We start from the raw sequence: 17,008 nt of genomic DNA on the forward strand, positions 1-17,008 counted from the left end.
TACGTGTATGGTAAAGCAAGCTATGAAAATAGAAGCAACCCAAGGAGTGCTTCCACAACTTCAGCAGGCTCAGGGTAAGCAATTGAGTTCAGAAATAAAGGTACTAGTGTTGGAGTTTTATGAAAATAATGACTACAGCTGAATAATGCCTGGAAAAAAAGACTGTGTAATGGTGAAAATGGGAAATGTACGTGTACAGATGCAAAAAAGACTGTGGCTATGCAGTATATCAGAACTATATGTAGAATTCAAGGAAAAGTGTCCCAATACCAAAGTAGGTTTATCATCTTTTTTCAATCTTCAGCCAAAATGGGTTGTGCCTGTTAGTACAAGGGGCACACACAATGTTTGTGTTTGTGAGACCCATCAGAATGCTAAGCTGATGTTTGCTGCTATAAAGGATTCTGGCCTGGATTACAAAGGTGCAATGAAGCTGCTAGTGTGTGACATCAGTTCCTACCAGTGCATGATACACAGGTGTGAAAAGTGTCCTGGTAAGGCAAATCTTGCAGAACACATGAATAACAAACTGTATGGAACTCCTTATTGATGACGATGAACTTGTTTCTTATAAACAATGGACACACATGGATTGCACAAGTCTTGAAACAATGCAAAGTACAGTGGAAGATTTTGTTGAAATGTGTTGTCAAAAAACGGACAAACCGATCACACACAGCTTTACAGCAACAGGACAATCAGCTTATTTCCAGTTTTGTAAGGCGAATTTGAAACAAGATGAAATTATAGTAATACTAGAATTTTCTGAAAATTATGCATTTACAGTTAAAGATGCCATCCAAGGATATAATTGGGACAACAGCCAAGCAACTCTCCAGCCATTTGTGATTTACTATAGAGGTGAATCAAGTGATGTGTCTGTCATGAACCTGTACGTTTTTAGTGACTGTTTCTAATTCATGATGCCATTGCAGTTCATGCCCACATTCGCACTGTCATGGCATATGTGAAAAACAAGCTGCCTCACATACATTTTGTGAAATACTTCAGTGATGGGGCAGCTAGTCAGTACAAAAACTGTAAAAATCTCAAAAATTTATGCATGCATTACTATAATTTTCAGATTCACACAGAATGGAATTTTTTTGCAACAAGTCATGGTAAAAATGTATGTGATGGTATTGGTGCTACCATTAAGTGCATGGCATCACGAGCTAGTCTGCAGCACCCTACAGAAGGTCACATTCTAACACCTCTTCAATTATTTACCTGGGTACAGAAAAATATCTCTGGCATATAATCATTCTATGTTTCGAAAGATGAGGTGAAATCAGTCGAAGAGTTGCTAAAAAAGCAGACTAGAACACGTTAAAACTGTTGCAGGCACAAGGAGCCATCATCACTTTTCTCCAGCGGACTCTGACAATGTGCAGATGAGCAGACTGTCCGTTTATAACTATAGGTTTATGCACAACATGTGTCGTCACAGCGTGTCTGGCTCAGGATTCAGAAGCAAAAGCAGCAACATACAACCAGGTTGCTATGTTATTGCTGTTCATGATGACAAATGGTACTTAGGATGTGTTGCAGAGTGCTGTGAAGCAGAAGGTGATGCATTTGCGAGCTTCATGGCACCAGCAGGACCAGCAAGATCATTTCATTGACCAAGTTTGACAGACAGGTGTTGGATGCCTTTTGAACATATTCTTATGACAGTTCCAGTTCCTACCACAGTGTCAGGAAGACAGTACAATTTGCCACTCAATGTACAGAGTACAGTAGCTAAAGTGTGGGAGAACTTCTGTTCGAAGCACAATCGACTGGTTTTTAGCAGTTAAGGTGCAGTAAACATTAAATATAGGTTGTGTTAATCTGTCTATATGTTGTTGCTTAGTGAGTAAAAAGTTGTGTGAGAGGATAAGAAGAGGCAGAACAGTTTATGGTATGTTTTTACAAAATTGTGTTGTGGAACGATGGCCACATCACCAAATACATGTCAACTTCCATTGTACACAAATGTCTTTTAATAACATGCTGAAATTTGAGATATATATAATTATGGTCTACTCATGCAGTGTGTGAAATTTGGCTTGGATACCACTTGTCCCTTTTGTGCTACCACACTTAGAAAATCCATGTTTTTCCGGTAATTTTTCAAATTTTTGTATTTTCGTGTGCGTGTAACTCAGTTTTTATGACTGATATGGGCATGAGGAGTTCTGTGTGTGTTTAGGCCACATTAAGCTTACCACAAAAAAAAGTATACCCTTTTTGAGTGAATTATATTTGGCATAGAGGGCACCTACAATCTGTACCATTTAACGTATTACATTTTTTAATCACATTTTGGAATTTTTTATTTTCCCTCAGAAATATGTTGTTGGTGTTTTGATTCATGGAGTGTGTTCTCTAAATGGATGTTATTGGGTTGTAAAAATTTCACTGGACTGTGTGGAATAGTTCCAAAGCTATTAAGACCTGAAGTTGGGTCTGAAGATAGATTGCCAGATGCGGGTTGCAATTTCCGGGTAATGCCACCTTCTTTCACAAGTCATAATTCTGGAACTAATTGGCAGGGAAAACTAACACTTTGTACATGAGTGTTCCACACATGATAGAATTAGTGTACTGAACTTCAGTCAAATCTGAGACTATGAGCTGGAGGCCCTGGTTGAACTGACATGGAATGACCCAGAGGTCAATTCATGCACAAAATCCTGTACCGGGAACACTTTAGCAGTTATGGACAGCTGTGGAGGCAACATGATTCAGTATTTCTGTAGGGAACTTCCAATGATTTGTTGAGTCAACGCCATATTGAGTGGCTGTGCTACACCAGACAAAAGGAGGTCTGACGTGATATTAGGAGGTATCCCATAATGTTTGTCACCTCAGTGTATGTACATTTATGATAGGCACTAGGGTACCTATTGTTATACTAAATACCAAAGGAAACTAATTTATGAATGCTCTATCAAATATTCACATAGCATTTCACTTTTTAAAAACCGTTTATTTGTGAGGAACAAACCAAACTTTGCCATGGAGATTGTGCGTTACATGAAACATGTGAGTAGCAGTAGTTGTTTGGACTGGATCCATCTACACATTGCAAAATTGAAATGGCAAATAAATGCCGAGACACCAGAGAAAATGTGTGTGACAACACTTAGGAGATACATCTTAAAGTTGACAGCTCTCTCAGGCTGTTCACATACGTATTTGTGTACATGGAAGTTACAACATTAGAAAATTGCTACAAAATGGAAGGCCACTTGCAAATGATCATTGCTTTTAGCAGAGATTGGCATCTGGCCCTCATCAGTCTAGCAAATATCTTCAAAATAAATATATGCAATTTAAGGTATGTACATACAAGGGTGTACTGAAAAGTAATGTCTCTTAATTTTTTATTTGAAAACTTTTAAAGCTTTTAAAATAAAGCAAACATTATTAACATTCTACATATTTATTCTTCATATCTACCTATTTATTTCTCAATGTATTCAACCTGGTGACAAACTTGTTTCTACCAACAAGAGACTGGTGTGTAGTTTTAGAAATAGATGAATATTGGGTGGAGCTGATTGATGGCAGTAACCCAAAACATCAGAGTATTGCAGATGTCAATGATCATGTATGGTCTGGCATTATCACATTAAAGGAGAGGATGCTCCATGTGTGCACAAACTGTTTGAATTCGAAACTCGATTACGGCATGCTGTTTCTCATGCAATGAAGTAGCTATGTTCCGCACCACCATGTTACAAGTTGCAATTTGGAGCCCTCTAGTGGCAGAGGCTTGCAAATATGTAGACATGGAGAATTAAGATGCAGACTTTTAATAACTTTTGTTTTATTCAAAAAGCTTAAGAGTTTGCACATAAAAATTCAGAGGTGTTACTTTTCAGCATGCTCTTGTAGCTGTATTTTTACATTACAAATAAAGATAAAATTATGAAAACTATTCTTCGTTTCAGCAACCGCCACACAGAAGATATGTTACATTTACTGATGGTACTGTCGGCAGCACTGCAGTTGTTTGGTGATAGTGAAACTCGTAACCCTATGCCTGAGATCTTCAGATGTTTGCGTGCAAATTATCCTCCACAAAAGCGGTCAACTGCTGTATCCACTGAGGGATTACAGGGCAATGGAGAGGGAGGTCAGCAGCAGCAACAGTATCAACAACAGAGTCAGCAACAGAAGAAACAGCGATGTGCTATTAAAAACAAGAAGCAAGAACAGGAGAAAGGAGGAGACAGCTCTGGGTCACAAAACATCATCTCACATCCAGATAATACATTTCCTGGCAGTGGTCATGCAGCAACAAGGGTAAGTGTGCAATGAATAATGTCATAACCATAATAAAGTAATATGTTATGGTAGTCTCCCATGACAAGAATTGAGTTACTTTGATAGAGGACAGTCTCTTCGCCAAGGCATGAGACAAACTATAATTTTGTGTTAGATTGCTACATAAAAGTAGAGTTCAGTATTGGTTGTTACATTTGTGAAGATATATATTAGACATATCCTTTTTCCAGTCTTCTATAGTGTTAGAGAATAGAACATGTGTAGGCATCAGAAATGGTTTATGTACAGATACTACACACATCAATGTGTTGACTGAGATGTTTGTCATAAGCCTGTATTAGCATTTCTATTCACTCCACAAAACGACCACTGCCCATCTCTTGAACCATTTATTATAATGTGCAGGTGGGTTTAGGCACAGTCAGGTTAGTCAGCTGACATCGACCAGGCTACTGATGTATTCAAATATTGAGAGACTCATTGTGGTTGTCAGCTGCATGTCGTAGCAGCAGGGCACTGGTGTAGGGCAAGGTAGCATCCAACAAACAGCAGACAGGCTTAGCCAAAACACTTATTGATAAAAGTATCATGAGGTAGAATTCCACTGATTTTGCTCTCATAAGCAGCTCTAGATGAATGACGAGGTGGTGGTATGACTACAGTCATCCTAATATCTTTGGTGTGACATCATCATAACTGGTAACTGTTCAGAATGCTCCCAAAAGCTAAGCCACATACTGTTGTAAAATTTTCATGCTTATAGTAGGATAAAGTAGTCACATTACTGGTAGTCTTGAGTTTGTGTGAGAAGTTTCACATTATTTCATTGCATTTGTTTAAAGATATTGTAAAATTTGACCGCAAATGAGAAGTGTGCAAAATGTTGTAGGTTTGTGAGTTGTGGGATATGTTGTGTAGCAAGTAGTTCCACAAGCATGAATCTATCAGGGAGGCTAAGGGGCAGCTAACAAAGTGCTGCATGATGCTGGAGGACCTGTAATAGGAACAGGATAATAGTGGAACAGAAAGTGAAGATCTGTGCCCTTAAGGCTTAATTAAAGGAAGATGAACAAGAAATGGAGAGGCAAGGAAGGGAGAGTGTGTAGAAATGGAGACTGGCAATTCAGAGTAAGGCCATTAAGAAGAGAACATGCTATGGTAGTTTCATTTTTAGTGTTGAAAATATACTTAGCCAAGGGTCAGGGTCCTGTAGAGAGAAATTTCCAGTATTTGTGGGAGCAGGTAAGATGAAGAAGATATCCAGCATTCTTGGTAAGTCTAAAATAAAAACATCAAAGAGATGATGATGATTCTGTTGCTAGATAGCAGCCATGTGTGCAGTGAAGGCCCACTGTTGTAGGAAACATTACATAAGGACTACCACATCACGTTTTACCGTGTACAGTTCTCAGTAAAGTGACAGAAGACCTCAGTCCTTTGTGTAAGGATTTCATTAAAGACAGTGAGGTAGTGACAGGAGAATTGTCTTCTGGGCTGATGACATAGGCAGTCAATGGACCTGATTGCTGCTCAGACTGAAGCCACCAATGTTCATTTTGTACAGCTGTCCTGGCATTACAATCAACCCTGTCTTGATAGTGCTGTGGGACAAGGTAATAAGGGACTTGAGAGTGCACTGATTACTGCTGATGTGACTGTGATGATAGTAGAGGGTATCTGTGGCTCGGGTCATACTAGATGTAATCTACAGCTGAAAAGTGGTGGGAGGGGATGATTGGTTAAGCTTTATAAGTGACACAATAGTGGTTGAATCTGGCCTCACTCAAGTCCAAATTCTTGTGATAATATGTAGTATGACAGTTAGAATGAAGTCAAGTAGAAGGCATCCCCGCATGAGGAAATTTCCTTTAATGCTGGCAGATAGTCCCGTAAATAGAGAATGCAGATCGGAAGGTTTAGTAAGCTTATTTCATCAAAATATTAAGGGAACTGGAGGTGAAGTAAATTAACAGCTCTTGATTGACATTATTTGTATTTCAGAACATAATTTAGATAGTGAAGAAATGCTAAGGCTTCCTTTGAAGGGGTACATCATGTATGATTACTATGCAGATTATAGTAGTAGCCACTTCCATTTGAAAGAGTTGACACATCAGTGCATTGTAAAGACCAAGTATTAGTAGGTTGTGCAGGAGAGACTGAAATTTCAAGGAAAGTCTTTTCATTATATGCTTCTACAGGTATCCAGTTAACGACTACAAGATTTTCTTCCCCAGACTAGACACTGTTCCAGATTCAGCATGAAGTTAATCTTGCATTGGGATTTCAATGTAAACGATGTGACTATTCTCCTGAAAAGAAAATGTTAACTGATTTATTTCAATCATAGAACATGAGTCTGCTGTCCCACTAAAGTTATGGGAGACAACAGCGGAACCATAAACAATTTATTCATAGATTGACCTCTAATTGATGGGCACATTGTCAAAAAATTAGTAATGATATGTCAGATAATGTCTCACAGGTTGTAACACTAGTAGTAGTCAGAGAAGGGGGGGGGGGGGGGGGGAAGACTTCGAGATTTGAGTGCACTTGCAATGCGGACACACAAAACAAATTTCTAAGGATAAACTTGACAAGAAGCCTACAATGAGAACAACTCGAACAAGAAAAAACATTATTTTTTCAAAGCTTCATAACTTTATTTGATAGTTCTTTCCCATTATAAAATTGCAGAAAGATATGTGGTACTAATAAGCAACCAGTTTGGAAAATAATGATGTTAGAATATGATTTAGATGAAATGGAAGATGTATTGTAAAAATGAAGTACACTCAGTACCCACTTATAAAGGTTCGCCACAGACATTACTGCAAAGTGCTGACAAATGTCATTAGATCATCTAAAACGGTGCATTGTGCATGGGCATTGGGAAAAAAGGCTGTTGGATTCTGCTTACAATGATAATGTACAGGAGGTCAAGCAGTCAGCACTTGTGAGTGGGCATCCAGGGCTGCTGTTAAATGACAGAACAGAAAATTAGGTAAAATAAAGAGAATATATTTCAATATACAGAATACAAAGGATGCACTTAAGGTCGGAAGTTACCAAGTGTAGGCCAGTCTAGGACGACAAACAACTAAATATGTGGGCAACGGATGGGGAGGCGGTTCATGTTAATTGATGTCAGTTGCCAGTCGTGAAATGCAGAGCCAGATGCTCTGCCTCTCAAGAAAGACATCTGTTCTGCTCGAGGTCTGGATGACAAGAAAGAGAAGCAACTGTGTTCTGCACTGCAGAATCCTCCAGAGTCGACACAAGACCTGTACCTCACGCACGCTGTTGGCTAAAACTGCTGGCGTGAATTCGCTAGCAGTTTCAGTAGAGGGCTCAAGGCATCTCTTTTCAGCACCTTTAACTGGACAGAATTGCCTCAGTTCTGAAAGACAGGCAACTTGTTTCACATAGGCACAGCTGAAGTTTCTGTGGGAGGAAACTTGTAAAGAATTGACTGGGGCCTTTTAAATAAAATTTTTAAACCAATTCACTAAAATATTCCTTGACTGGCTGCCACTCTGTACAGCATTACACCAAGAGAATAGAAAGCTCGCGGCACAAAATTAAAACTAAATGGTCATTTGTGAAAAAGGCATCAGGATAGAATGCGGGCAATCAAGATAATACACCACTTATATGAGAATGAAACTGTTAGTGATCCACCAGAGTTGTAAAAAATATTTAATAATCACTTCCTGATGAGAGTTGCCAAGTTAAATCAAAATTTTATTGTTGAAGGTAAATAGATGTGTGGAACTCATAAAAACTGTTGTTCTGAGAGAATTATATTGCATGTAACTTCAGGGAACAAATCAGAGTGACAATGAATCAGTTATTGAATCACTAAATAGTACAGAATCATGTGGGTATGATGAAATATCAATTAGGATTACAAAGAACAATGCACCATATATTAATTCTGTATTCAGTTAGGTGTGGTCAGTTTCCTGACATGAGCAGCTGTAAAGAAATGCAACAGGCAGATGATATAAATCAGTAGCTGGTTGATGACTAGCTGGCACCACAGCCCTGCTCAATGCACAAAACAGAAATGGGAAACTGCTGTTTCTGTGTGCAACATAGAGAGTACTGCTTCATCTGAGCACCTTTTGATTGTACTTGGCATTTCAATATTAAGGATACATAGTAATAACTAATATGCTATCACATAATAATAATAATTATTATTATTATTTATTATTAAAGATCCCAATACCACAACGGATAAATGCAGACTTTGTAAACAACAAATAGAAACAGTAGATCACATCACAAGCGGATGTACAATACTAGCAAATACAGAATACCCCAGAAGACATGACAATGCAGCAAAAATAATACATCAACAGCTTGCCTTACAACATAAACTTATAAAACAACACGTTCCCACATACAAGTATACACCACAAAATGTACTGGAGAATGATGAATACAAATTATACTGGAACAGAACCATTATAACAGATAAAACAACGCCACATAACAAACCTGACATCATACTCACCAATAAAAAGAAGAAATTAACACAACTAATCGAAATATCCATACCCAATACAACAAATATACAAAAGAAAACAGGAGAAAAAATTGAAAAATACATCCAACTGGCTGAGGAAGTCAAAGACATGTGGCATCAGGATAAAGTTGACATCATACCAATTATACTATCAACTACAGGAGTCATACCACACAGTATCCACCAGTACATCAATGCAATACAGCTACATCCAAACATATATATATACAGCTACAGAAATCCGTAATTATTGATATATGTTCAATTGCCCGAAAGTTCCTAAATGCAATGTAACACGTGCCGTACAGTTAAAAGGAAGTGACGCTTGATCAAGGTCCGCGTCACTCCATTTTTAACCGGACTTAACGTCTGAGAAAGTGAAGATAATAATAATAATGATGATGATGAAAACCACGAGACCTTGGATGGCACAAGTTAAAATTGATCTGGAAAAAGCACATATAGATTCAGCGGACATCAGAGACAAAAGCGTCTATAGACACAAAATACCAAGTGGGAGGTAATATCAGAGAAGACAGCACCTAAAGCCCAAAGACCAAAGTGAACTGAAGAAAGGAAGAGACCCTTTAGCAAATGAATGAAAGAGTACTGGAAGAATAGGAAGAACAAGCAGTCATAAATACTTTGTGTGATATGATAAAGGCATGTGTGTGTGTGTGTGTGTGTGTGTGTGTGTGTGTGTGTGTGTGTGTGTTAGTGATGGGTGAAAATATTCATAGCTGGGAGCTTGTAGCAGTATAAAATGGGACTTTTTCAGCTTCCCGTACAAAGGTAATTCTCACAACCTGCTCATTCATTTTCACAAACCAATACAGAACTGCGTTCGAAGACACGACATAACTCAGATTGCGTGGCAACACAGGTGCCGTGTCATGGCAGTTGGTTAGCAACACATTACATTTACTAGTGAATCACTCTGCAGTCACTCATTCTGCAGAGCCCTATTTAACAACACAGAAAGTGACTCACAATTGACAATTTACCAACTCGCATCAGCAATGTGTTTCATTTGGGTAGTGTAGTGTGCAGAGAGCCTTTGTGAAACTAATTTATAAAAATCTAAAAAGAGATCATGTAAGAAAAAAACTGGCCAATTTCCTTGCTATTAGTGTTGTCAAAAGTTTTTGAGAAAGTAAAATATAAGAATAATGGCACATCTCAGTGCACGTAATTTGTCAGATTCACAGTCTGGCTTCAGGAAAGAAACATACACAAAAAATGCAGTTAATTCTTTTGTGTGAGAGGCATCACAGAGCTAGATGATAGGTTGAGGACAGTAGGTATTTTCGTTGATTTAACAAAAACATTTGGTTATGTGGATCATACATTACAGTTCCTGAAGTTGGAATTAGTAAAAAAGCTCAACAACGGTTTGCTGTCCACGGCCATGTAAAGTGGGGTGTGTCACAGGCTTGTGCTCTGGGTCTGTAACTAAACATGATACACAATTCAAAACTTTTTTATTTGTAATTCACAGAAGTCTTATTGTGAAAGACGTAGAAAGTAATGTAAATGATCTAGCTTATAGGATAGTCAGTAACATCAGCATGTGACTTTTCAGAGAGCAGATTAATGTCAACTGCAGTAAAGTACAATGCATACAGTTTCTGACATTGAACTCCTGGATAAGTGAAATTTTACTGTCATAAAGTGGTCAGTCAGTCAGTCAGTCACTAAAGCTGACCATTTAAAATTCTTGGGACAGAGAGTAGATGAAAAGCTTTCTTGGAAGTATCATATTCAGATTTGAGGAGAAACTTACACTATAAGAATAATCTCTGCTGTATTTGAAACTAAAAAGTCAAAGGTTTGTTTATTTTGTTTAGTTTCATTATGTTATGTCCTAAGGTATATTTTGGGGAAGCTCCATGCAGTCACCAAGAAATTTCTCTGTCGAGAAAAGAGTGGACAGACAGATCTGCAGTGTCGGTGAAATTTTTGTAGGCCTTTGTTCAAGTGTCTCTGAATGTATACTTTTTCGAAGGATTTATTGTTGACAGCATTGATTCATTCAGAAGTAATTGAAATATTCATTCATTCAATACTAAACAGAAAAACAATTTGTACTTGGATAGTAGTTCCTTGAGCTTTATAAATAAAATTACATACTGTTCAGCAGGTTTACTTTCAGTAGACTTCAGTAGGTCTGAAAAAATTGAGTGATAAACCACAAGTATTCAAATCTTAAGTTAAGGGTTTTTTGTGGTGTACTCTGAGTATTCTATACAGAAGTTCCTTGTTATAATTGAGATTTGTATTTGTAGTGTGTTATTTCTTAGTATACTTTTACTTTTTTAAAGTTTTTATTAATTGTTTCGTTTCTTTTATTTGTAAATTTTCTAATCAGCAGTCTGTTAACTGATCATTGAATTGTTCCCTGACCAAGTAGATTTGGCTCACATGACCCACACAACCCAATAAATAAAAAAAAGTGAATGGCCTCTGTTGATTGCATCCTTGGTCAGGAAAGATCAATTCATTTATGGGATGTATATGGGCCCCAGTTGTGGCATGGTCATGTTTCCTTGGCAGCATTGATACTGTTGACTAGGGCTGGCACAGTTGTAATATAGCTCTTGCAGTTTTGCCCTGTTGGGAGGTGTGCATATAGCCTCGGTTTTCATTTACTCTGTGTCCTGCATGCATACATATGAATAGAATTCTTACTTACATTAATGGAAGATAGAAATACATTGTTCACAAATTAGCTCTGTGATACTGCTGAACAGTGTGTGTGTGTGTGTGTGTGTGTGTGTGTGTGTGTGTGTGTGTGTGTTTTCCTGGACTGGTAGGCACTGTAGACACGTGGGTGTATAGGTTGTCAGTGTCAGCGTATCTGCACTCTCAGTGAGACAGTTATGGTTCTGGGTGCCAGCTAAAGTCACACAAGTTCAGGATTTAGATTGTGTGATAGCAATAATGCTAATCTCAAAAGTTTTTTTGCTTGTGATACCTGAAGATGTACACTACTGCAAGGGCAACCACAACTGAAACACAGGAAGTGGTACTTGGGACAATGGTACAGTGATGTAGTCTCGTGCATTACTGATATACATGGTATCCCAGGAGGAATGGTCAGTATTCTGTGATATGACAGTAATGAATATTTGAAGCAAAAAGTCTATGAAACATGGGCTTTCGTATCTGGAACAGCAGTTGTGGCCAACAACCTAGAAAAACCGATCCAAGCACTGGCTTCCTGTAGCCATTACTGTGGCCCACATTGGTGATACAACTGTGCTTGCTCCGCACATGATGTGCGGTCTGTTTGCTGAGTGCCATCCGTAATGGGCAACAACAGGTTGATTTGTGGCACACTATTTCCTGTGTCTTGAAACCAGTGAATCGTAAGCCTGTCTCGGCACCTTCTTACTCAAGCTAGATTGCAATACAAGTCACTCACCTACTCAATTACACAGAATTCTTTTGCTGACCACAAACTGCATCTGGGAAACAAACCATTGGCAGCCTGGGTCACAGTTTTATTTGTTTATCAATCCCTAGTGTGTAATATGTTTGGTGACTGAGACACTGAACTTGGTGTGTCTGCATTTGTGTGGGAATTGCTAGGTGAGCTTATTAGTCCATAGTCAGACTGACTAAACTGTAATGCCTATCTTATTAGCTGCTAGGAACCTTCAGGCCAAGAAACTCTTTGAGTGTGACATGGTCCTTAACCACTTCAAAATGATATCTGTGAAGTAGCAGTGGAAATATTTTCTGTCATTTATTAGGTTCAGCATTTCTTTCTCCGAAGTGGTATAGGTCTGTTTGGATCTGTTAAGAGTTTGGATCTGTTAAGATACTGGGACACATAGGCAATTAGATGTTCCTTTCCATCCATTTCTTTTCTCAGCACACAACCCTTGCATAATAAATGCTTGTGGCTTGACATAGGAAAATGCTTCATCAGTATGAATGTCTCCTAGCACTCTGTCATCCAGTGGTAATTCTCCCCATTTCCCTTATGGGTGTGTCAGACTACAGTTCCCTTATCATCCAGGATTGGGGGTCCTCCCACCACTTCTAGTAACTGATGGTCTGGTTGGATTCTCTCTTGCCTGATGACATGCCCGAGATACCTGACTTCATTGCGCGCAAAGTGTCATTTGGTTAAGCCGATGTGAGGTGTGGGGCTTTTAGTTGTTCCATTGTGTTTTGTGTATGGGTGATATCTTCCTCTATGTTCTTGAAAAACACTATTATGTCATTCAGATACACCATATATTGATTACGCTTCAAACCCAGTAATATGGTTTAGCAGCTGCTGGATTGTAGCTGATGAGTTTCTCAACCCAAAAGACATCCTGCAGTATTGCTAATGGCCTGAAAGGGACTGGGAAAGTGGATTTTGGTCAACCATGTGGTGCTATCTCCAACCAATGGTATCTGCTTTCTAGAGCCATAGTGACGAAATGTTGGCACTGCCCCAGATTCGCTACCATCTCTGTGTTGTAGGCAAAGGATACACATCAGCTATTGCACATTGGTGTGTTACCACAACTATAGTTGTCCAAAGAACTCAGTTCTTTGAGTTGGAACCACCCCAACAGATAGTCTCCGGCGATGATCACCTTAGTCGGGGAAGATCAGCATATTTATGGGTTGTGTATTGTCCCCAGTTCTGATGTGGTCAGCTTTCCTCACTGACGCTGACATTGTTGAATATAACTGGCAACTTACCTAAAAAATTGATAATTCTCAGGTACATTGTATGTACTGGAAAAGTCAGGTAATTTCGAGAGACTTAGGGTGGTGGTGGGGGGTGGGTGTGGGGAGGTTGATCTATATGTTGATGGAAAGAAATATTCTAAGTTAGTTTGCTACAAATCAATCTTTTTGTTCCTGCTTTGAAGGCAGTTGGTTGTGAAGCTGCTTAAGAAAAGGTGAAGAAGGGTGTTAAATTGTTGTAATGCTTATCGCTCGATCTTGATTACCTCCAGACTCTGGGAATCTTCGTTATTATGTAAGGGTTCTAGGACTCCAGTTCTGTTTTCCATCACATGATTGTGAGTATGACAGAGGCTAACTGAAGTGTGATATTTTGCCCATGGTTGTGAATTCGTAATTCAAACAAAAACAGAGGTGTGGTTTGTAATTACAAAAGATATAAATACGGATCCACATTTAAACACAGATGGTTTGTAAATCAGCATTTAATATTCATGCTTCAGACCTTTTTTGTTTTACTGGTTTCAGTGGAAAAGAGTAATTTCATTACTTTCTCAGTGTCATTCTTCAAGCTGACCAATGCTGTATTGTTAAGAGCATCCATATTGCAAACATGATGATGTGTTGTCATCAAAGTATATTGATAGTACATACCAATGACAACAGTTCAACATGTGCTCCTGCTAGAATTTCTCATATACTTGAATTTAGCACACAGTGCCACGGCTTGCCGTGGAATTCATATGGATGACAGCAACAGTGATTGGAGATGAATTCCACTGTATGCAAGACACAGTTTTGTAGTTTTGTTTTCACTCAGACATGTTTCAGCACTTTTTGTGCTATTTTCAGAGGCTTTATTTGTTTTTCTTTCGGCAAAATTGTTGTTACATGTCAACTTCTTATGTGTGTGTTATGGATCTTCGGCACAGAGTATTTACATTTGTAAAAGGAGTGATTATTGTCAAATATTTTACATTAGTTTGTATGCAGTACAGAGTTGAGACGTAAATCACTTAGTGGAGGCATTTGAAGTTGTTCATTTATGATATGTCTCAAGGCTTTAGTTGGAAATAAAGTGGATATATCATTTGTTTACATACCCTTCATGAAACTAGTGGTTGTTTATGCTGGTAGCTTTAACTCTACTACACAATCTACAGCTTGTCAACTGCAAACAACATAATATTTTTTTCCTTCTGTTTATTGTTCATTTTCAACTTAGAATCGTTATGGATTGGGTTATTTAGTGTGTTACTTACAGTTTTTGATATGGTGTTTGCCCCCCCATCCCCACCCACCCTCCCACTCACCCACCCACCCTTCCTTGTTCGTGTCAACTTAACATACTTATTTCTTTCAGTTACAAATAGATTTTGTTAAGATTTGTTTGCCAAGCACAGAGTTTCTACCACCATTACTTGTTGTTATGGCTGTGTGTTCATTATTTGTTTTGTGGCATGTTAGTTTGGGATGTGGTGTGCAAATCTGAAGTGTTGTTGCCATTTGTGATGTTTTGCTTGTGTGTGAGTGGGAGGGGGGGGGGGAAGGAGAGGAGATGGTGGCTGTCAGGGGGTGGGGGTGGGGGGGGGGGGGAGCAGTGAATGAGTGAGTAAAGTTCTGTTGTGGCAAAGAGGGTTTTATTGCACAGTGATGTGTATTCATCTTGTACTTTCCTTCCTTAAGCTTTTAATTTTTGGGTGTTATAATTTTCTTTGATTGTTAATTTTTGATGTAGGCTGTTAAGTTTTAAGAATCTTTAAATCAGTTTCTATGTTTCTTGGTGGTGATTCTGTGCTGTTAGGTGACAAGCAAATCTGGGTGGGAGCTATTACTTTTGAGTGCTCAAAGATGTTCTGCGTATTTGTTTCTGAAATCCCTGCATGTTTGACCCACATATACAGATTGACAGCAATTGCAATTTAGGTGATGTGTACCAGGCTGGCTGTATTTGTCAATGTTGGTGGTAGTTCTTCTACATCTATTCTGTATTGTGTTGGTTGTTCAGTATGCTATGAGAGTTCTTCTTTCTTTAGTTTATTGCCTACCCTGTGTGTTGTTGTAAGTCATTACATGTCATTTGTTGCTTACGCACTGTTGATTTGTTGTGTGTGTGTGTGTGTGTGTGTGTGTGTGTGTGTTTGTGTATGTGAAAATTGTTTCTTTCTGTGATATCTGTAACTTTCTTTGGTATTGGTTTGTTGTACTGCTTGTTAATTCTGTGATGTTGTTGCTTTGGATGAGTTCTAATGTTTTGTCAGAGTATTCCTTTTCTTTTATGAGTAAAATTTAATTGCTTTTGTCAATTTCTAACAATGGCATTTTCCTGCATTAATTTTTTTCTGTAGGTTTTTCTCCGGTTACCATTATGTTTTACTTTATGATGATTTTGTCCACTATTATTGTGTGTTTTATTTTCTTAGCAGCTAATTCTCTTGCTAGATTTGCATTGGATTCAGGTGCGTTCAGTCTTTTTCATTGCTTTATCATATGTTCGATTTCTGTTTTGACCTCCTTTGGGACACCATTGATTTTATGTTATGTTTTGGAAGCCTTTTCAAGCAGGTTGCTTACTTGTTCAGGTTAATTTGTGTGTGTTTGATTAATCACTCTTCTGTGAAAGATGTGTGCATTATTTTGACGATGTAATTGATGGGAATTTGTGTGATGTACCATTTTCGTGAGTTTCTTTTGTTGGATTATCTGTTTTATTTCTATTACAGTATTTGTTTATGTTATAACCCTGTGCATTTATTCACTAAAATTGTGGATATGCTACATGATTTGCTAGTATATGAGAGAGAGAGAGAGAGAGAGAGAGAGAGAGAGAGAGAGAGAGAGAGAGTTTTTACAGTTATGGTTACATGGCTGGGTATTATTTTATAGGTGAAACATGCTTTGTTAAATTTTGTATTAAGTATTGTTTTTGAAGTTTGAAGTTTGATGGTTGTGGAATTTGTTGAAGAGCCACAAAGACAATATCTGTCTGGTGTAGAAAGAACTGCAACATTCACAGGATGATTATGTGAAGGTGGTTTGATAATTCTAGTAAGAAAAAGGGAAAAATGTTCATTTCATAAACATTTTACTTTACTTCTTGACATTATTTCCTTTAAGGAATGTACACTTAGTCCAGTGATCCTCCAGCTTTTATATCCCATTTCCCATTGGAAAATAGGTTCTGTCAAACTCTGCAAAATGCTCGTTGACTGCAACTATCACTTCCTTATTTGATGAAAATTTCTTCCCAGCAAGCCAAAGTCATTTGGGACTAAGTCTGGTGAATAGGATGGATGAGGAACCAACTCAAAGCCCAATTCATGCACTTTCACCATTATCCCTGATGTGTGACGTGCATTATCCTGGCGAAACAGCACTTTTTTTTTTTTTTTTGCATACCAACCCTGGTCTTTTTTCACTCAACGCAAGTTTCAAATGATCCATCAGTGAAGCATAATAGGGTTCACTTATTGTTCTGCTTTTTCCCAAGTAATCTATGAGGTA

At 38.2% G+C, this 17,008-nt stretch overlaps 1 protein-coding gene across 4 annotated transcripts in view; it reads left to right on the plus strand.

The window, feature by feature from the left end:
• Nucleotides 1–17,008, plus strand: part of LOC126470391 (uncharacterized) — a 195,808-nt gene that overhangs the window by 125,629 nt on the left and 53,171 nt on the right. For all 4 annotated transcript variants that reach the window (XM_050098232.1, XM_050098233.1, XM_050098235.1 and 1 more), the window contains one exon: nucleotides 3,942–4,296. In XM_050098232.1, coding sequence (XP_049954189.1) covers nucleotides 3,942–4,296 — 355 coding nt within the window. The remainder of the gene's footprint in view (nucleotides 1–3,941; nucleotides 4,297–17,008) is intronic.

This window comes from Schistocerca serialis, chromosome 3 (genome assembly GCF_023864345.2).
Source record: "Schistocerca serialis cubense isolate TAMUIC-IGC-003099 chromosome 3, iqSchSeri2.2, whole genome shotgun sequence".
NCBI classification, from domain to species: domain Eukaryota; kingdom Metazoa; phylum Arthropoda; class Insecta; order Orthoptera; family Acrididae; genus Schistocerca; species Schistocerca serialis.